The 22,859-nt window shown below is 36.8% G+C and overlaps 1 protein-coding gene across 3 annotated transcripts in view; it reads left to right on the forward strand.

Moving 5' to 3' along the window:
* CFTR (CF transmembrane conductance regulator) overlaps positions 1-22,859 on the forward strand; it is a 188,512-nt gene that overhangs the window by 78,133 nt on the left and 87,520 nt on the right. For all 3 annotated transcript variants that reach the window (XM_047850178.1, XM_047850177.1, XM_047850179.1), the window contains exons 12-13: positions 19,091-19,185; positions 22,414-22,500. In XM_047850178.1, coding sequence (XP_047706134.1) covers positions 19,091-19,185; positions 22,414-22,500 — 182 coding nt within the window. The remainder of the gene's footprint in view (positions 1-19,090; positions 19,186-22,413; positions 22,501-22,859) is intronic.

Here is a 22,859-nt window from a genome sequence, read left to right on the forward strand (position 1 = left end):
ATTACCTATTTTGTAGTTTTGTAGATTTTTCTGATGCATAGAGAGTACTTAGTAAAATAACTAGTGGTGGTAGTAACTGTAGTAGTAGTAGCAGCAGCAGTTGCTATTCTGACTAGAAGAAGGGAGACTAATAGGAAGCTGTTTCAGTAATTCCGATAATGGTTATTATAGACAAGAAGAAACAGAAGTTAAGCAGAAGAATTGTGAGGAGATCGGGAATACCATATTTATGTACTATTTCCATCCACAGGAAGGTCATCAGGGAAAAATGGGCTTTCAGGGAAGACTGAGGGAGAAACCCTGAGGAAATGAGAAGAAGAGAGAAATTGGCTTAGGATTAAGGATTCCCCCGCACAATAGGAATTGGGAAGGGGGACACATAGGAATCCTATGTGTTTAGGAAGGAAGGATGCAGAGGTGAAATTACATAGAACTGAGACATTTGAACAAGGCAGAAAGATCGCAGGTCTTACTAACAATATTTCCAGTGGAGGACACCACTAAGTGGGCTTGAATAAGTAATTGTTGATGATGATGAGCATTTTGCTTTCTTAATGTACAATTCACTCTTCTTCCTCTTTGTTTTATTTATTTTTTATTATTTTTAAAGTTTATTTATTTATTTTTGAGAGAGAGAGAGAGAGGAAGACAAAGAGAATCCCAAGCAGACTGTGCACTGTCAACATGGAACCCCATGTGGGCTCGAACCCCACAACCGTGAGATCATGACCTGAGCTGAGGTCAAGAGTTGGACAGTCAACTGACTGAGCCACTGAGGCGCTCCTTCCTTTTTGTTTTAAATTGTCAAAACACTTAGCTTTTCATTTCTAGTAATCTCTGAATCCTGACTCCCTGTCCTTTCCTGTCCTGCTGACTTTTGCAACTAGTGCTTCCTGGTCATCTTATTATAGGCAAAAGTATCCAGCATCCTAAATTCTTTGTACTTGAAACTGGAAAATGTAGCGGGTACAATGAGCATATTAGTGTGGTAGTGGGTACTCTTCTCATTGCTGAATAGTCCCTGTATGCTGTTATCTATCCAACTACATGATGAATTGCTTGAGAGCAGTGATTCTAAAAAGTTTATGTTCGTGTACTCCACCTAGGACTTCGATAGGCAGAATGGTAAATTCTTATTAGGTGACTATTTCAGAAATACTTTGGAGTAGGCATGCCAGTTACAAGAATTTTCCTCGGAATGTGTTCTCCCCTGAGCCTCACAGTCTCAGGGCTGGAATCATGACACCAGCATACTATTGCTGGAGTAACAAAAAAAAAGTAATTGGAAGTTCTAGATGGTGTTACTCAGAATCAAAAGTTTCCTCTATTTTCAGTACTAAAGAGTTTCCAACTTTTGTACTTTTGTTGTCATTGTTAAACAAGTATTCCTCACCTTTTTTTTTTAATTTTTTTTTTCAACGTTTATTTATTTTTGGGACAGAGAGAGACAGAGCATGAACAGGGGAGGGGAAGAGAGAGAGGGAGACACAGAATCGGAAACAGGCTCCAGGCTCTGAGCCATCAGCCCAGAGCCTGACGCGGGGCTCGAACTCACGGACCGCGAGATCGTGACCTGGCTGAAGTCGGACGCTTAACCGACTGTGCCACCCAGGTGCCCCATCCTCACTTTTTTAAAAAAAGGCCAGTGAGAGTCTGCCAAAATGAAGTTTTTATTTTTTAAGTGTGGAGGAATTTGGAGCATAGGAACATGAAATACCTACAGAATCCCTGAGGGTTAAGCAGCTTGTGCCAGCAAAAGAAACCCTTGATGTATTCTCTATGTGGCCCCATCACCAAATACAAACATTCATGATTCAATATGTTTTCGTTTTGACTGCCAGCGTTGATCTGTTTCTTAATGTGCTCCAGCTAGACTTGGAAACTGGAGATGAGAACGGAATATTTTCTTCCTCATTTTTGTGTTTTTGTTCAGCTCTAGTATCTACAAAGCACTTGCGTATGTGGTGATGCTTATGGTCATAGGAGTAGGCTGCTAGGTGTAAATCTGTGTGGATAGGAAAAAGTACGCACAACATATTTCACATAGTTTTCTGATTTCAGTTTGTTGAAAACTATTCACTCTGAGGGATAGCTTAAAGACTTTATCGCAGGGAAGGGCACGGAGACAGCTCTGGGCTGATAGAATAACTGGTAATGTGCAGACACGAGTGAACAAGTCAGATGCAGTCATGGTCAGTTCTGCTTTGGGAACATCTCCATGTATGGGTTTACAGTTTCTACTCTGGAGCCAGATTATAATATAGTGGATTCCTAGGCAAATTTATAGTTATTTTTAATTTTTAATTTTTATTCTTTTTAATGTTTATTTATTTTTTAGAGAGAGAGACAGAGTGCGAGAGGGGGAAGGGCAGAGAAAGAAGGAGACTTAGAATCCAAAGCAAGCTCCAGGCTCTGAGCTGTCAGCACAGAGCCCTACGTGGGGCTTGAACTTAGGAACCCTGAGATCACGACCCCAGCCGAAGTCGGATGCTTAACCAACTGAGCCACCCAACCGCCCCTATAGTTATTTTTAAATACCATTTTATATTTTGGTGCCCATTAACTTATCCTCCCATTTTTTTTTCCATGTTGCCAGACTACCTTTAGAGTTCTAAATATTTGTACACTTTTGTAACCAGCACTGGAGATTCTGCTAGCTTAAAAAGAGGAATCAGTGTAATTGGGCCCTCATTAATTTACTTATCCCTTAAGGAGATTGTAACTCTGTTTCGTTACTAAAAGAGGTCAGACTTCACTGTTCTCTTGTCTTTTTTTTTTTTTTTCCAGGATACTGCTTTTTTTTTATACACTTCACCAAAACCTTATCCTACCACAGAACCCCATAGCAGACAGCAAGAGAATTCTAGGCAGGCTGGTGTTTGGGTAAATGGGTAGTTGGACTGATTTTATTCAGTGACTCACTCTCTTGTAAAAGTACCTGGGTTTGGCTTTTATGATAGTGTGTGGTGGGAGGTGGGGCGTGGGATATGAGAAGAGGTCAGGGACTTAGGATATGTAATCGGTTTCCACAAAGTTGTTGAGATCCTTTTTGCAACCACAAAATGGTCTTCATTAAGTATTTGTCTTGGCAGCCATTACATATGCATTGTAAAAAAAATATTTACTATGTAGGTTGCAGAATTAAAGTCTGTTTGTGTTTTCTCTACCACTGCTGCTTGGCAGTTTTCATCTTTAAGTCACTGGAAAAAAATAAATTGGGAGAAAATTTGGCAAGAAGTTACTAAAAGAAAAAAATAACTTGGGAGGGAAATTGGCAAGAAGTATGAAAAACTTGGGAGGGAAGTAAGCAAAGAAATGAGTTAGTGACTGGTCTGGAATATAAATTCCATCATACAGATACCATAAGTCTAATTAAATTTGAATTTTACCTCTGGATCTCCAGATCTGGCCAAAACTAACTTATATGAATAGAAGCTTAACCTTGGGATGGTCATTCCACCACTACAGGAGAATTCAGGAATATTCAGTTGGGAGATCTGTACATAAAAAGGAGCTATAGGAATTAACAATTGCATTCAGTAGCAGCCAAGACTTAGTGGAGATGTAAAACAGATATTTGAAGCACATTGAACTATGTCCCCTAAACCAGAATAAACCACACTTAGTGACTGTACCTTGAACCACCTGCAATTTTCTCCTAATAAGTAATTAAGTCTGAAAGCACTGCCATTTATTTACTGTAATATGAAGCAAGTACATTTATTTTATAAAACTATTGAACCAGAACCAAACAGAAATGTCATAGCGTCTCCTGAACTGAACTGTTATTTCACTTCATTTGAGCCCTGGAACTTAAATACACACTAGGGGTGCCTGGGTGGCTCAGTCAGTTCAGCATCCGACTCAGGTCATGATCTCACAGTTCGTGGGTTTGAGCCCCACGTCAGGCTCTGTGCTGACAGCTTGGAGCCTGGAACCTGCTTGGGATTCTGTGTCTCCCTCTCTCTCTCTGCCCCTCCCCTGTTCGTGCTCTGTCTCTCTCTCTGTCTCTCTCTGTCTCTCTCTGTCTCTCTCTCTCTCTCAAAAATGAAAAAACATTAATAAATAAATAAATATAAATGCACTAGCTAACATCTGTTGAGAGAGCACATGTCAGTACTGCTATGCTAAATGCTTGCACACATTGGTCCATCAAATTCTCACTTTAATCATCTAGTGACAACTTTGCTTAGAGTTTGCAGTCGAAGCGAAATTGTGCTGAATTCTAAAAGCGTGAACTATTTTTTAGGTATTAAAATTACAATTTTGGAATTAATTATTAGCTTGACATCTCTAAAACCAAAATGGCCCTAAGACTGCTTGTCTTAGTAAGATTTGGGCAAGTCAATAGAACAGTATTATAAACATGTAATTTTAATTGTCTGGGACCAGGGTATCTCATGAATATATATGAAATTAAGATATTTAAGCTATGTTTTCATATTTTAAAAAATCACTGAGCTTTCCAAAGGTCAAAGCCATGCTATATCATTATATATATATGTCTAAGGTTTCATCCCTCTTGAAGAACTGGAATTATGAGCTCTGTACTCTTGGAATTTCCCTTTCTGTAGCAGGGACTAATAGGTCAAGATCAAGGGAAGATTTTACACTTATGTTTTAATAGAACCTTAGAACCTGTAATGTTCATAAACGTCTTTTCAGGAAGGTAAATTTAGTTTTTCTAAAATCTGAGTATAAGTGTTCTCTTGACAAAACAGACCCTAGAAATGGCAATTGTATTACCATCAATGTCTCTCAGAACCAAGTCTATAATAATTTTTATTCAGAGGTTTAGTTAGTCTTGATTTAAATTCAATAAATTAAAAAGTTGATTTAAACAAATATTTGAGTTCCTACTGTGGACACAGTAGTACATTAGGCACTTGGGATGCTGTCTGCACGTGTAGCAAGGGTCTCTGTCTGCCATTAGTTTTTGACTTACAGGCATTTGAGGGAAAAGAAACACGTATATATACATTCATTCATTTAGTAAATATTTGTAAGTGCGCCAAACTCTGGAAATTATTTTTTAAAGTTTATATTTTGAGAGAGAGAGAAAGTACAAGTAGGGGAGGGGCAGGGAGAGAGAGAGAGAGAGAGAGAGAGAGAGAATCCCAAGCAGGCTGAATGCTCATCACAGAGCCTGACATGGGACTCCATCTCCTGAGCATGAGATCATGACTTGAGCCAAAATCAAGAGTTGGTGGCTTAACCAACTGAGGCACCCAGGCACCCCCAACTCTGGGAATTATTAGTGAACAAGACATAGTCCCTGTCCTCAAGGGGCTTTTATTCTAGTGGAGATAACCAAGTAAAAACAAGAGCAGTTTGATAAGTTCTATGATAATGATTAATATAGGGTCCTTAAATGAGTACAGAGAAGAAGCATTGAAACTGATCTTAGAAGTTCAGGTGAGGCTTCCCTGGAGGAAGTGATGTCTCACATGAGAGATGATGGATGAGTAGGAGAATTTCAGTAAAGAAGGACAGGGAAAACATTCCAGGAAGAGAACATAATGTACATGGCCTGGAGCCCAGAGGGAACACTATATATTCGAGGAGCTATAGTCAGCTCTATGTGGTTGGAATGCATAATGAAATGGGCCTGGAGCCAGGAGACAGCATTACATTTTTGCGAGAGCTCTAGACAAGACAGCAAGACTGGGTCTGGAAAGAGAAGGGTATATAGTGATAGCTGAACTTGGAGAGTACAGTCAGATCATAGTTGCTGTTCTTCCTTTTGCCAGCAATTAAAAAAAAAATCCAAAAGAGGCAGAAAGACAAAGGCATCCATTTAATTTTTGTATTTCGTATAAGTAAATCCAATTGGTGAAATCCAATTCTCATACAGCATTCTAGCTGTAGAGGAGTCGGAGAAACATAGTGGGAGCACAGGAATGTCCCTGGGAGGAGAGCAAACGGGTCTACAGAATCCTATACAGTTGCTTTTCTTTACTGGGGGAAATGCCATAATAAAAACAATGTTTTAGGAAGATTTTTTTTTTTAATTAATTAATTTATTTTGAAAGAGACAGAGACAGTGTGAGTGGGGAGGGGCAGAGAGAGGGTGAGAGAATCCCAAGCAGGCTGCACACTGTCAGCACGGAGACTGATGCAGGGCTCAAACCCACAAAACCATGAGATCATGACTTGCTCCAAAACTAAGAGTTGGACACTTAACTGATTGAGCCACCCAAGTGCCCCCCAGGAAGATTCTTCTAATATAATATGCAAACTGAAGGAGGATAATGGAGATGTTGTGGTTAGAAGTTTATCAAATATTATTATTCAAATTTTAAACAAAAGGAAGTAAAATTTTAAGAGACTTGTTGAAGATCCATAATTGATGGGACCAGCAAGAGAATCCAAGTCTTCTGATTCCTCTTTTTTTTTTTTTATATGTGCTCAATTAGGGTTATTGCTTATTAGATGAGAAACTCTATCTTAGAACCTAATGACTTAACCATTGAACATTGCTGACTTTAAGTTAGAACTTCAGGCTAGTTAATCTCACTATGATGGTAACAGTATTATTAAACCATTAAGATTGTAAGTCTGACATTTGTACAGGAGAATGTTATGATAACAAAGACTTGTGACCTAATGGCATTGAGAATTCCATGACATACTTGTGAAAACTATTTTTAGCGAGGCTATTTGTTTTCATGGAAATGATATGTGAAGCTACCATGGTCCTAAATAAGCATATCTTGGGAAAACCACCTATACTAACACACTTGAAATTTAAATAAATCAGGAAATTTCTTCCCCGATCTTCTCCCAAAATATCTTCTCCTTTTCCTTTACCCTTGAGGCAGAATCTCATGTTCATGTCCATGCCTCATAACCTCTAATTTAAGATATGGAAGTCCAGGGTACCTGTGTGGCTCATTTGGTTAAGCGTCTGACTTTGGCTCAGGTCATAATGTCACGGTTTGTGAATTAGAGCCTCACATCGATCTTTACACTGGCAGTGCAGAGCCTGCTTGGGATTCTCTCTCTCCCTCTCTCTCTACCTATGTCCTGCTCTCACTCTTGCTCTCTATCAAAATAAATAAAGTTAAAAATTTTTTAAAGGTACAATTGATAATAAGTGACATATTTTTTAAAAATTTAAAAAAAAAATATGGAAGTCCAAGTAGCTGGGCAAGTCCACATAGGAGAGGAAACCTCAGAGCAAGTTGAGCAGCTGGTCTTCCAGTCAGCTCTTGAGAAAATAAGTGTCATGGTGGTATTACTTCAGAGAAAACAGGTAAGAAAGTATTGAAGCTTGTCTCCTAAGGAACTGAATTACAAATCAGGAGATTTAGTTACTAGGGACCTGGGAGACTAGTTAGGAAGTCCAGAGCAGGATCAACTATGGGATACTAATGAGCTGGCAAGGTACTAGGAAAGGGGTGCCTTATCAGGCATTGGATGTGTCCCAGAATCTTGGGTGGGTAGACCTAGAAGAGATAGTAAAGGAATTAACAGCTTCCTAATGCCAATTCTTAGATCAACTGAATCAAAATCACCTAGGGAGCTTTTCAAAAGTAGATTTTTAAATGTCATTTCAGAGAATCTGAAATCTGGAGTTAAATGAGTCTAATGTAGATAGAGCCAGAATAAAAGAAACAATATTCTTTTGTTTGTTTCAAGTATCTTTTTTTTTTCCAAAATTTTATTTAATCAAGTATCTTTTCTTTTTTAATTTTTTTTTCAACGTTTATTTATTTTTGGGACAGAGAGAGACAGAGCATGAACAGGGGAGGGGCAGAGAGAGAGGGAGACAAGAATCGGAAACAGGCTCCAGGCTCTGAGCCATCAGCCCAGAGCCCGACGCGGGGCTCGAACTCACGGACCGCGAGATGGTGACCTGGCTGAAGTCGGACGCTTAACCGACTGCGCCACCCAGGCGCCCCTAATCAAGTATCTTTTCTAACTGTGCTTCCTAACTGCACTTACCCAGGGGTACCTTAAATCATTGCATTTTGTAGGTCTTCCTTTAATGCTTATGTAGGGGCGCCTGGGTGGCTCAGTCAGTTAAACATCTGACTTCAGCTCAGGTCATGATCTCATGGTTCGTGAGTTTGAGCCCCACAGCACGCTCTGTGCTGACAGCTTGGGGCCTGGAGCCTGCTTTGGATTCTGTGTCTCCTTCTCTCTCTGCCCTCCCCAACTCATGCTCTGTCTCTGTCTCTCTCAAAAATAAATAAACATTAAAAAAATTAAAAATAAATAAATAAAAATGCTTATGTAGGGCTCCTGGGTGGCTCAGTAGGTTAAGCTCGGCTCAGGTCATGATCTCACAGTTTGTGAGATCAAGCCCCACGTTGGGCTCCGGGCCAACAGCTCAGAGCCTGGAGCTGCTTCAGATTCTGTGTCTCCCTCTCTCTGGCCCTCCCCTGCTCGCACTCTGTCTCTCTCTCAAAAATAAATAAATGTTAAAAAATAAAATAAAAATGCTTATGTTATTTTCAAATACAAATACAGACTTACATACATACAGAAATAAACACTAAAGAGGCTAGAGATATGAACAAAATTACATATATACTCACAAGCTCATGCATAAAACCACATATATGTATGCATATATCTGAATATTAAGCAATAGTTTAATATTTTAATTTAATAATTTAATTTAATAGTTTAAACTTTTGTTTAATATTGGGGACAATACTGTAACATCCATTATGTAAAAGAACTAGCTTTTTGTACTTTTGTTGGCCACAATAAAAATTATACTGGATTTTGAGTTTTCTGCTATAAATCTGGCCAGTGCCAAATCTCAGGGAAAGAAGAGCTTTTATTTTTTAGATTGATAAAAAGTTCTCACTTCTTATGCTTTCCAGCAGGGTTAATCTTTAGTCAGTATTTTTATGTACAGCTATGTGTATCAAGTTTGACTTAGGTCAAAAATTATCTTTCCTAATAAACAGAACTCCAATTTTTAATTTATGAATTCATTCATGTATATTTCCTGCTGTAGAAGTTAACCTCTGTTGATATATCATACAGAGCTACCCAACACTCTCAAGATAACACATCCATGTTTATAAAAGCTATGTGCAAAAATGGTTAATTAATTCTTTCTTCCTACAACTCTTGACTTTCTCACATTCTCTCCTTCCCATCTCTCTCCTCCTCACCCCTTCTTTATGTTCCCCCAACACTTCTTTTCTTCTCCCTCCATGCTCATTTTCCCTGTGTATAAAGCAAAAGTGCTTAGTAATTATTAAACATTAATAACACTGGCACTAACTGGCCGATGATTTACTGTTAAAGACATGCTTTATGGCATGTTATTCCCTCTAAAGTTCATGTCCCCTCAACCCAAGCTTCACACCCTGCTCCCTTACCACAAGCAGCTATATTGTCAAGGTTGTTCTAAAGAATGATAAGGTAGCCATAAAGCAAGGTTTATGATTTTTCCTATCTACAAAGTCACAGGAAGCTCAAATGTACTCAGCAAATATTGCAAAATTGCAAGGGACCATTAAATGTAACACTCCACCCTTTTCTTAAAGTTCTCCCCCTCTTTAATGTAATAAATGTATTCTCAGGTCAGAATTAATGAACTTTATGTTAGCAGTTCCTCTTTAACAACTTCTGGTTTGTCTGGCTCAGTTGAACCATATTAGGGTGGCGTTTAGGTGCATTTTAAAAAAATAAAATGGTAAACATTTGTGTGAGAAGTGCATCCATCACATTGGGTATAGAATGCTTTTCTTAATAATAAGTTAATCTTTATTGCACACTTATTATAGCATTACTTTGACCCTCTCTAGTATTCTTTATCTAAGTATTTTCAAAGTGCTTTACAATCTCAAACAGACCCAGTACATGCACAGAGTTCTTTGAAGATGGCATTTGCCTTTCTGACCAGCATTGTAAAGGAAATTACCCTAAAGAGTAAGTATCTGTTTGAGTAGGTATAATAACCACAAAATGCAAATTCCTGGGCTCTTCCCTAATTCATCTGAGTAAGAATAGGTACAACGTTGTTAACAAGCTCCCCACGTGATTCTGAAATAATCGGTCTACATACTTCACTTTGAGAACCAATGGTCCACATATTTTATTTTGTCTGTAGATAAACTCTGCTGTCAGCTCAGGTCATGATCTCGCAGTTCATGAGTTTGTGCTCCTCATCGGGCTCTGTGCTGACAGGTCGGAGCCTGCAGCCTGGTTTGGATTCTGTGTTTCCCTCTCTCTCTTCCCCTCCCCTGCTCATTCTCTCTCTCTCTCTCTCTCTCTCTCTCTCTCTCTCTCTCTCTCTCACTCTCTATCCCAAAAATAAATAAATATTTTTAAAAATCTTAGTCATCAATTTTTATTTAAGAAGTCAAATCATGCCCGGCATCTTAATGTCACTGAATGATTTCCTGTAACAATTTTTGTGGATAGCTCCAAAGGAACTCAAGCTATGTGCAAATAAAGAGAAAATAGCATTTGTCTCTGTGCACAGGTCTTCTCTAAGCAACACTGCTTGTTAAACTCATGATAGTACCAAGTGGCATAACTTTTTTTTTGGATTATAATTTTCACATGAAAGAAAATGTGCTGTGAAGGCTGAAAACCAACACCCTTAAGGCAAATATATTACCAGATTTGAGTGCCCTTAGTAATCAGCAAAGATAAAGTTTAACTATGTATACAAAACAAAGTGTTTTATATTTAATCAAATAGAAAAAGCCAAACACTAATAAAGAAATCTACAAATGATCAATAAACTAGGCAATCAGAGCAAGTACTCACGTTAGGAACAGGATGTTGGTATTACTAATATATTTGATCTTAAAATAATGAGCTTATTCACAATTCTATTCAATCTATCCCCACTATTTTGTTTTATTTGAAACTTAGCAATTTCCTATTAATTACACTCTCTAAGAAACTTATGAAATTATCCACATGTACACACATTTTTCTTCACAAATGGCTTCATTCCAGAAAAGGAGTCTAAATATACTAGCTCAGAACCTCAACTCTTTTCAGGTGTGGAAATCTTTTTTTTTCCTCTCGTTTCTTTTCTTTTCTTTTTCATGCTTTTTAAAAGGTAGTCTGTACCACTAGTGTCCATTCTGGATAGGAAACAATTATATGATAATATTCCTGTTTTCTAATTGCATTATTAGGGGCCTGGACAAATTCTAAGTGGAACTTTATTTTATTGTTATTTTAGAGAGAGAGAGAAGGGTGGCAGAAAGAGAGAGAGAGAGAGAGATGAAGAGAATCCCAAGCAGACTCCACGCTTAGTAAGGAGCCTGGCAGAGGGCTTGATCGCACAAACCTGGGATCATTACCTGAGCTAAAATGAAGAGCCAAACCAACTGAGCCACCCAGGTGCCCTCTAAATAGAACTTAAAAAAAAAATTTTTTTTTTTAGTGTTTATTTGTTTTTGAAAGAGAGAGAGAGGGAGGGAGGGAGGGAGGGAGAGACACAGAGCTCGAGTGAGGGAGGTGCAGAGAAAGAGGGAGACACAGAATCTGAAGCAGGCTCCAGGCTCTGAGCTGTCAGCACAGAACCCAATATGGGGCTCAAACTCATGAACTGGGAGATCATGACCTGAGCTGAAGTCAGACCCTCAACCAAATGAACCACCCAGTCGCCCCTAAGTATAACTTTTTACCAAATCTTTCCACCATTATTCTTCTACAAAACCCCAACTTTCAAGTGGTTACTGTGATGAATGTGTGGTATGTACTTTTCCGATTTATTTAAATGAATATACATCCATTTATACATGTACTTATCAACAAACAATACTTAACAGTTTTGTTTGTGTAGTTTTAGAATTTATGTAAATGGTATACTTTATATACATCATTCTTCAACTTTCTTTCTTTGCTCCTATTACCTCTTTGAGGTCTAGACACGCTACTTACATGTAGAAATTTGTTTCAGTCTTTTTAACTGTTATATTATAATCCTATATCACATTTTGTTTACTCATTCTGATACCGATGAACATTTAGATTGTTTCAAGATTTTACATAATACTGCGATGAAAATCTTTCAAGATTTCTCTTTGCACATCTGCAAGAGTTTCTCTGGTGTGGATATCTAGCAACTGAATTGTGGTGTTTTAGGGTATATGTGCACATTTCCAATTTTACTAGATACTGCCAAATTGTACTTTAAAGTAGCTGTATCAGTTTATACCATCACCAGTCATTTATGAGTGTTCCCATTGACTCACATCTTGAAATCTCTTGTTATTGACAGAGACTTTAATTTTTGGCATTCTAGTTTATAAAAAGTCCTATATCTCTCTTCCTCTCTGTCTCTGTCTCTCTCTTTTCTAATTTGTAGTTCCATGATGGCTGGTGAGATATTTTCATGTTTGTTTGTCGTTCTGATTTCATATCCTTTGCCAATTTGGGGGGGTAAGGTATTGCGGTGGTTATGAGATATGCCTTATGGATCACTGTTGCAGGAAGCGGATCTGAGAAATGGCCCCAGTTGCCATACATTGAAATCCTCCACTCACTGAGTTTGTCTTGAGACTTCAAGTTGCACAGGCAGCTTCCCATGAATGATTGAGTGTGGCAGGATACAGAAGCAGATTTGTGTTTACAGGACGTGGGACTTACTTAGTAACTGGTTTTGGTTCAGAGACTCCCAGATGGCTTTTCAAAAGTTGGTTAGATTCAGATGGTGGTCTAGGGTCTTTCCACACAACCTTCTGGCCTTCTCTCCTTCACTCAGGGGTTGGACTTGGACTAAGGTCTCACATATCTCCCAGCCTCCCCGCTTTCTTTCCTATTTCCTTTTACATCAGTATTTCCCCTAATAAAATCATTACATATTTAATCTGTCTTAGTTTAAGAGGAGAGATCTTCAAAATTAAGATCAAAACTGATAATTAATTGAATACGTTGTAAGTGTTAGAAAAGATTTTATCTTTTATTTTTTTTTTAAATTTTTTTTTTCAACGTTTATTTATTTTTGGGACAGAGAGAGACAGAGCATGAATGGGGGAGGGACAGAGAGAGAGGGAGACACAGAATCGGAAACAGGCTCCAGGCTCCGAGCCATCAGCCCAGAGCCTGACGCGGGGCTCGAACTCACGGACCGCGAGATCGTGACCTGGCTGAAGTCGGACGCTTAACCGACTGCGCCACCCAGGCGCCCCTAGATTTTATCTTTTAGCAATGCATCCCTTGACAGCATTTTAGTGGTATGTAAAATACCATTGTCTTCTTTTTTAAGTATGGTACATCTACCAGAGGTTATCACCACTGCTATCCAAAATTAAAAACCTAAGAAAACCTTTCTTAACCTAGAGAAACTGGGTGATTTACTAGCAAGATATAAATGATCAAAATTTCTTTCAAAGCACAAAAAGACTTGAAGGCGTGCCTGGGTGGCTCAGTTGGTTAAGTGTTGGCTCAGATCATGACCTCACCATTCCCGAGTTCAAGTCCCATATCCGGCTTTGTGCTGACAGCTCAGAGCCTGGAGCCTGTTTTGGATTCTGGGTCTCCCTCTCTCTCTCTGCCCCTCCCCAACTTGTGCGCTCTCTCTCTCTCTCTCTCTCTCTCTCTCTCTCTCTCTCTCTCTCTCAAAAATAAACATTAAAAAAAGACTTGAATAGACATATTGCCACTATAAAGCTGGCTTTGTGTCTACTACTTCAAAAGGCATTATCATTAGATGATTTTATAATTGAACTGTATCTCACCCTTAAGTAATATATAATTCCTGTATTATTTAAACTATACCAAACCATAGAAAAAGATAGAAAGCTCTTCAACTAATTCTCTTTTTTTTTTAAATTGAAGTGTAGTTGACATACAATATTATATTACTTTCAGGTATAAAACATAATGATTCAACATTTATATGTATTATGAAGTGATCACCATGATAAATGTAGCTACCATCTGTCATCATACAAAGTTGTTAGGCGTTACTAACTTTATTCTCTATGCTGTACATTGTATCCCTGTGTCTTAAAGCTTCTACCTTTCAATCTCCTTCACCTATTTTGCCCATCCCCCATCCCTCTCTCTTCCAGCAACCACCAGTTTTTTCTCTGTATCTGAGTCTGTTTCTGTTTTGTTCATTCATTTTTTTTATTCCATATATAAATGAGATCATGAGTACTTGTCTTAGTGTCTTATTTCACTTTTTGTATTCCTACCAACCATGCACGAGGGTTCCCTTTTTTCCAATTCATTTTCTAAAGCCAGAATAGTCTAGGACCAAAATATGAAAAATAATATAAAAAAATAAAACTACAGTTAATCATACTTATGATATAGATATTAGTAAAATGTTATCAGATGAAATATTAATAAATAGATTCCAGCATGATATAAGAAATGATAAAATATGACAAAGAAAGGTTTATGATAGGAATGCAAAAGTGCTTCAGTGTAAAGAAATCTGTAGCTACAGCATAATTTGTTATATGGACAAGGAAGAAAACCATATAGCAAGGTCAGTAGATGCTAAAAGTGTACATAAAAATCAGCAGTCATTTGTAATACAAATTTAAAGTAAAAATAGAAGTAGAAGGAACTTCATAAATACAGTAACTTTATTTTAACCCAACATCCCAAAGTAAACCTTATTTTTAAGTGCTGAAAAGTTAATGCTGTTTGTCTTAAAATAGGGATAATATTGTGTTCGTGAAAAGGCTGTTTATCCAAAAAAACCCAAGAAGTTCTAGCAAACAGCAAACAAACAGAAAACAGAAGTCTGTTAGAATTAATAAGGGAATATAATAAGATGTCTGGACAATAGATAAGCATACAAAAATAACTAGCGTTTCTTCACACAAGCAATAGTTATCAAGGAGTAAAAATAGAAAGCTATTCAATTCACAATAGTAGAAAATAATAAATACTGAAAGATAATGAAATACTGAAAGATAATAAATACTGAAAGATAATGGCAGGAATGTAAACTGGTGCAGCCACTATGAAAAACAGTGTGGAGGGTCCTCAAAAAAAATTAAGAATGGAACTACCATATGACCTAGCAATTGCACTTCTGGGTATTTAACTAAAAGGAGTGAAATCTCTGTCTTGAAAAATATCTGTACCCCCACGACCACTCCAGCATTGTTTAGAATAGCCAACACATGGAAACAACATAAGTGCCCATAAATAGATGAATGCATAAAGAAAGTATTTTGTCTGTCTGTCTATATCTACCCACCTACACATATACGCAATGGGATATTATAACCCTAACCATAAAAAAAGAATGAAATCTTCCATTTGCGACAATATGAATGGAACTAGAAGGTAGTATGCTAAGTGAAATCCACCAGACAGAGAAAGACAAATACTGTATGATCTCACTTAGTGGTGGAATATTAAAAACCTGAACTCATAGATATAGCAAACAGAGGGGTGGTTTCCAGAAACAGAGGCAAGAGAGAGTGAGAGGGTGAAATGGATGAAGGGGGTCAGAAGGTACAAACTTACAGTTTTAAGATAAGTAAATCCTGGGGATGTAGTGTAGAGCAAGGTGACCATAGCTAACAATACTGTAACGTACACTTGAAAATTACTAAGAGAGCAAATCTCATAAGTTCTTCTCACAAGAAAAATATATTTGTAACTATATTCAATTATATCCCAATTTAAAAGTATTAGGGATAAATCTAATGGGAAACTTATAGGACATAGATGAAGAACATTGTAAGCTCTTATTGGGAGGTCTAAAACATTATCTGCCTTGGTTCATCTTTTCGAACTTTCAATTTCTTCATATTTAAAATGAGGATAGGGCTGTGATGAATATTTTAAAAGCTAATACATGTAAAGTGCTTAAAATGGTATCTGACATATAGTAGGCACTCAGTATTCTTTAGCTATTATTATTATTACTATTGGTGTTATTGATATTGTTATTATATAGAAGACTATAAACAAAAAGTCAAAACATTTATGAATAATAATTGTCAGATATTAAATCATACTTAACTCTATTAAATGACCAAAACCAAAAATACTAGTATAGGAATAGAAAATGGATCAGAGGAACCAGAAAGCCCAGAAATGGATCTTAGAAAATATGAGAATTTGATATATGGTAGATGATAGATGAATTCAGGGGAAAATTATTTATTTACTAAATCATGACTGTTATTCAACTAAAAGGAAAAAAAGTTAGATTCATATCTCATACCATTGCACAAACAAAAATTGTCCCTTGAATATATTTTTTTTTGAATTTTATAAGAGTAATAAACATTTTAAGAGAAAATTTAGAATATTATATGAATAACCTAAAAGTGGAGTAGTACTGGGGCGCTTGGGTGGCCCAATCGGTTGAGTGTCTGACTTCAGCTCAGGTCATGATCTGACGGTTTGTCAGTTCAAGCCCCCTGTCGGGCTCTGTGCTGACAGCTCGGAGCCTGGAGCCTGCTTCAGATTCTGTGTCTCCCTCTTTCTCTGCCCCTCCCCCACTCGCACTCTGTCTCTCTCTCAAAAATAAACATTAAAAAAAAGTAAAAATAAACAAATAAAATAAAAGTGAAGTAGTACTTTTTAACCAATATAGGAATTCTAGATAGATAAATTAACTTCATGAAAATGAAAATTTTGCAAATGACATAGTGTAAACATAGTGAAAACAGAAATAGCAGAAAAAAATTAATATCTGTAGCATACAGAGACAAATGAGAGAAGCTTGGCTGAAATAGTCTATTCTTTATTGTCTTAAGAAAAGAAAATTAATGAAATAAAATTGCATTGTGCTCTTTGGACATTTAAATTCAGAGGGAAAGTGGAAATGATAATTCATGATCTTCTATTGTTTCTTGTTTTCCCCTCCACTTTTCTGGTCTCTTTTAGTCTGCCAATATCTTCTTGCCTCTTTCTACAGGTATCTACTTCTTCTGATACTATTCCTTTCCCATTTTCTTTCTCTACTTTGTACACATTTCTTCATTTCCTTTTCTTATATGTACCCATTTCTTTGTTGCTTGATGTTTGGCTATTGCCCTTTCTCCATTCCCTCTTTCTCTCTTCCTTCATTCTATAAATCTTTATTGATGCTCGTACTAGGCTAAGATTTTGTATCCTCTACATTCATATTCTATCCCCTAAGTGAAACTGTGACATAATCATACCATCAACATAACTACTGATATTTCTAAATTTAAATGCTTTTAAAAGCTTTTAACTGATTTAACCAATATGGTGTTGAATTCAAATTTGGGGAACTGAAAACTCCAATAGTTTCAGCATCTACTGGCTTTTTAATAGCTTCCTTTATAAATCTGCTTCCTTTATAAAAAGCCTGCACTCAATATATTCACATAAGGCAAACTATTCTTGATTTTTCTTACTCCAAAGGATTTATTTTTTAAAAGAGAATGGGATTGGAGGGAAGCAAATATGGTACAGGAGAAAAGAAATACACATGTAAGTTTTCTTGCTAATTGCTCTAAATCAAGTACAGAGGATGTGCTTCATAGCACAGCTGAGTAAAGGCATAAAGACCAAGAAGTTCCTGGAAGTGCTTCTTCAGTGAGGCTGAAGATTTCAGACTCTAGAGTGTGGAATTTAGCTAGAGTCCTTGGTTTTGGATAGAATCCTAGATATATGGCTTGGCTCATGAGTTGAAAAAAATCATTTAGTTCAGTAGAAAGAAATGAAGCACTTTCTTTGATATATCTCATAACTATGAAGGTCCTTCTCATCTGTAGGGCTACTGGCTGTCAGTGACCTCTCTGTGTGTGATATTTCTCCAATGCCAGCATAGTCAATTCCACGGAATCCTACTGAATCTCCTCCAAAATTTCAGCACTTTTTATCTCAGACCTTTGGTTCCCCTAGGTCAGGAGTACTAACATTAACAGTTCTTTGGGGGTAATGGTTCTAGCCTACAGGAGCTGCAAAATCATTTTTAATATAAATGAATATTTGTTAATTTACCTGCTTTGTAAGTTTAGAGTTTTGTGTATGAAGTTCTATAAACTTTCATAAGGTAGACAACAGAAACAAGTGGATAACAGAAGTAACCATTTTGACAATTTAAATATTGATAATGGTGGTGGTAGGTCAAGGAGAGATGGTGGATTCTTCTTGATTGTTAAAGAAAAGGAGGCATAGTATAGAAATGCTTTTTTTTTAGTGGAGGGATAAAGAAGAAAGTGGTAACAAAAGAAAAGAGCAGATATTTGGGGGTGAGAAGAGCACAGGGAGAGTAACTTTTTTTGAACTAAAGGGAGAGTGTTACCTGTCTAACTCATTCTTCATGTCTCAGGCCAACTTAATCACTTCCAAAAAGCCTTGTAGAATTTTCTATATTGTATGGATACTTCTGTTCTCTGTACAATTAATTTGCCATTTAATTGGGTACTGTTTTGTAACCTATCTTAAAAGGATTAATTAAGTCATTGGGATGTTATTTAGCATTCTCCGGGATTATTCTCCAAGGACTATTCGTTATAAGTTCTAATCTCCTTTTACAATGTCTAGCATGTTTGTTGCCTTGGAGAAGTTATTAACTGGGAGTAAGACTGTTATGCCCCATGTGGAAAGGTGGTGATGACAGGAGAGACAAAGTAGATGGCAAAGCACATGGGGCTGAGTTGCTGAGGATGGATGGGGAAGAAGCCTGTGGTGGTGGGTGGATGAGAAAAGTATGGAAAGGAATTGCCTTTTATTCTTGGTCATCCACTGAATATGCTTAGGTACTGCAGGGGATGGGAGTAGTGTTCTTTTAGTTTTTCTTGTTAGGTTTATTCGTGTCTGGAGATTTTCTTTTAGAAGAATGAGTTGAAATTGGGAAGTAATGCATTTTAGCATGTTGGTAGTACTTGAGTTTGTGTAACAAATCTATGGATTATATACAGCCGTGTTTACACGCCCATAAATATACATATGGTTTACCTTCCAATTCTTATTTCATGATCATGAATGAAATTCTAGAGGTTAAAGAAAAAATTACTTCTAAAATTTCAGCCATGTTTTGACCAATTGAAATGGATTTGAAATAATTGAGAATGAAGTGTTTTAAATTTTGGCTGTGGTTAAAACAGTCTAATATATGATTACATTTGAAGGAAAGTATACCTTTCAAATTCATAAACATACTAACAATTCCTCTCTAACTTCCTTTTTTGGATAATAGGACATTTCCAAGTTTGCAGAGAAGGATAATATCGTTCTTGGAGAGGGTGGAATCACACTGAGTGGAGGTCAGCGAGCAAGAATTTCCTTAGCAAGGTGAATATCTGATTATTGGTTCAGTGAGCTTTTGTTGTAAATATGCCCATAAAAATTATAGATATTGCTCTATGTTTTTAATATTTTGTTTCTGGAATTGAAAAATGCCTGGGCTTTTATAATTATCAGGTTAAGAATCACCTTTATGAACTATAGATAAGGATTTACTATTCATATTTGATAAAGGTGACGGCTTTTTCAAAATGCATGCTCTTAGTTTGGTGTCTGTATGTTTGTTGCCTTATGGTATGCTTTACTACAAGTAGAAAACTCAGGAATTCTGTACAACACAAGGAAAAAAAGTGTTTCTTTTAAGTTGATCAGGGGGCTCCCCACTCACCCACCCCACAACGTACTCACCTGCTTTAAACTTCTGTTTATACTTCTTGCTTTAGAAAAACCTACATTTTCAAATTTTCAACATAATTAACAATTTCATAACAAAAATATCAAGGCAAATGATGTCACTTGGCTTAAAGTCTATAATCTTTAAAGGAAAAATAAGTAGGACAAGCACATCTAACATTGTAGGGGACAGTGAAGTCCCTTGGTAGAGACATTCTTGGTTTAAGCGTTTTGAGCTGTCGAAGAGAAGTACATAAAGTTAATTTGTGTCAAGAAGAAAACTTTGTGGTTAAACTAGAACTTTTTCAGTTTAAAAAGTTGTTGGTGAGATGAGATGTCAAATGTTCCTCCAGTTTTATTTGAATAGAATTCTTCTCACTGTGTTGCCAAAGTTGTCAACAACAAATCACATTGACTGATTGATATTTTGGCTCCTTTCCCTTACTTTCTCCTGCTTTCAAAGGCTGGAACAGTAAACTAACTTACGGAGCACCTGCAATTGCCTGGTATTATTCTAGGCTTAATGTATGCGTGTGTAATTTTACTTAATCCTCATATCCTCCTGCAAAGAGAAAATTGTTCTCCCCACCTTATAGAAGAGATCATCAGATAATTGAGGCTGTTAGAGCTTCACTTGTAAAAACTATACCAGGAAATGGTGGAGTCACAATTTGAACCAGGTCCTCTGGACTCTTGGCATTAAACCATGACTTGATTTGGGGATTACTTGTGAAGTAATAAATCAGTAGGTATTAATTATTCACAGACAAGATAATGGCTTCTAAATAAATAGAAATTGACTAATCTTTGAGTCAAAGTAAGACTTATCTTAAACATTCCATTTCAAAACTTAAGATATGCTATGTGGTGTCTAGGCATTTAACATAGACTTGAGGCTGTATTTACAAAACTTTAAAATTTGGTTTTATTTATAAGGTGCACACAATTTGAGCTACTATTGAAAATAATTATTGTTATTCTGATTGGAATGTGTCACATCACGTGTTGTCCAGTTTTGGGTTGTGAATATATTATTTCCAATTCTTGAGAAACTGTGGTCATAGATGTAAAGGAGAGAGAGAAGCAAGACAGAGCAGGGGGCAGTGAAAGACCTTGAGGGTGTATTTTGATAGGGGTCTTTTATCTAGTTCTTGCATGTTATCTTTAAAAATAATTTATACTGCAAAAGTTCTTTAAAAAAAATTTTTTAATGTTTATTTTTGAGAGAGAAAGAGAGAGAGAGAGACAGACAGAATATGAGCAGGGGCAGGAGAGGAGCAGAAAGAGGGAGAGACACAGAACACGAAGCAGGTTCCAGGCTCCCAGCTGTCAGCACAGAGCCTGACATGGGGCTTGAACTCATGAACTGTGAGATCACGACTTGCGCTGAAGTCAAAGACTTAACCAACTGAGCCACCCAGGTGCCCCTATGTTGTAAAAATTCTTTTAGATTTCACTTTGCCTTTTTGACATTTCTAGTTTTTAATTGAATACAATTTTTGCAGAAAATACCAAGAGTTATACATAAACCCTGAATCCTATGCATGGGGTAAGGGTAGTGCTACTAACAACCACACCTGAAAACCTTAGATGTTATGAAGATTTAATCTCATTTCTATTAACATGAGACTATATCTTCATCTTATTACTGTTCTAAGATCAATTTAATGAAGATTTTACTTGCTCATAAAATTTTTATTTATGGGGTGCCTGGATGGCTCAGTCAGTTGAGCATCTGACTCTTGATTTTGGCTCAGGTCATGATCTCAAAGTTCTTAGGATTGAGCTCTGTATTGGGCTCTATGCTAACAGTGTGGAGCCTGCTTGGGATTCTCTCTCTCTCTCTGCCCCTCCCTGCTCATGCTCCCTCACACTCTCACTCTCTCAAGATAAATAAACATTTAAAAAGTTTATTTTTTAATTTATTTTTGTTTCAAGTTTTTATTTCAATTTATTTAAATAAAAATGTATTTAAATATGTTAGCATATAGTGTAATATTGGTTTTAGGAATAGAATTTAGTGATTCATCACTTACATATTTTTAACTTAAAAAATAAAACAGATATGGGTGTACATTTTTGTTGTGAATTATTTATCCTTTCTTGTTTGGAATTCTTATAAATATGGTACAGAGTCTGAAACTACATGGAGCAAAATCCAACAGTAATATTACAGCCACAATACCAAAATTTTTTTGGTAGCAGTCAACACTGAAAGACACTTAACATTTCTTTTTATCTCATGCTGCTATTTAGTTGCTGTCTCTGACATTTTATAGCATTGAAACAGTCCATTTTCTTTTTTGCTTTCCCACCAACATTCAAGATCTTTGAGGGCAGGGACTATGTAATTTTTACCACTGTATTCCCAGCACATAGCATGGTTCTTGACTCTAAACAAATACTATTATTAAAGATTTTCTTTTTTCAAGGTAGTATTTTAAATTGTATGGTCTGGTGTGATTCAGTTTGTTAACTTCTGCTAGTTTATATCATTTACATTTAGCAAAGCCAGTTTAATCATTCTTGAAATGTTGTGAAAACCCATAAAAATTTTTTAAGACTTACCCTTTTGATTCTCATTTAAAATTATTTGTACTTCGGGGCACCTGGGTGGCGCAGTCGGTTAAGCGTCCGACTTCAGCCAGGTCACGATCTCGCGGTCCGGGAGTTCGAGCCCCGCGTCAGGCTCTGGGCTGATGGCTCAGAGCCTGGAGCCTGTTTCCGATTCTGTGTCTCCCTCTCTCTCTGCCCCTCCCCCGTTCATGCTCTGTCTCTCTCTGTCCCAAAAATAAATAAACGTTGAAAAAAAAAAATAAAATTATTTGTACTAAATGGCATGAGATATTTAAAAATATAATTTAATTTCCATTTTCTTTTTAGAGCAGTGTACAAAGATGCTGATTTATACCTGTTAGACTCTCCTTTTGGATACCTGGATGTTTTAACAGAAAAAGAAATATTTGAAAGGTATGTTCTTTGAATAATTTATAATGCTCATGCCATGCTAAAAGAGAAGAAAGCCCAACTATACCATCATAGATGACATTTTACCCTTGAGAAATATGGCCACCATTGTGGTAGAATGTGACATAGCACTCACCCAAACCTGATTTTCCCTTCACAGTGAAGACTCAAAATCACTTCCATTAAAACCTGTTCTGACCACATAGTAAACCAATTTCTTCCATTGCTATTGTCAAAACAATCACTATCTATGTAGTTTTTACATTATTATTGCCTTGTGGCATATATTATTTTAAATGGTTATTGTGCTTAACATTTTTACTTTTTTGTGTTAGTATTTTACTCTGTCTTCTCCTTAGATA

This window comes from Prionailurus viverrinus, chromosome A2, assembly GCF_022837055.1.
Source record: "Prionailurus viverrinus isolate Anna chromosome A2, UM_Priviv_1.0, whole genome shotgun sequence".
Classification (NCBI taxonomy): Eukaryota; Metazoa; Chordata; class Mammalia; order Carnivora; family Felidae; genus Prionailurus; species Prionailurus viverrinus.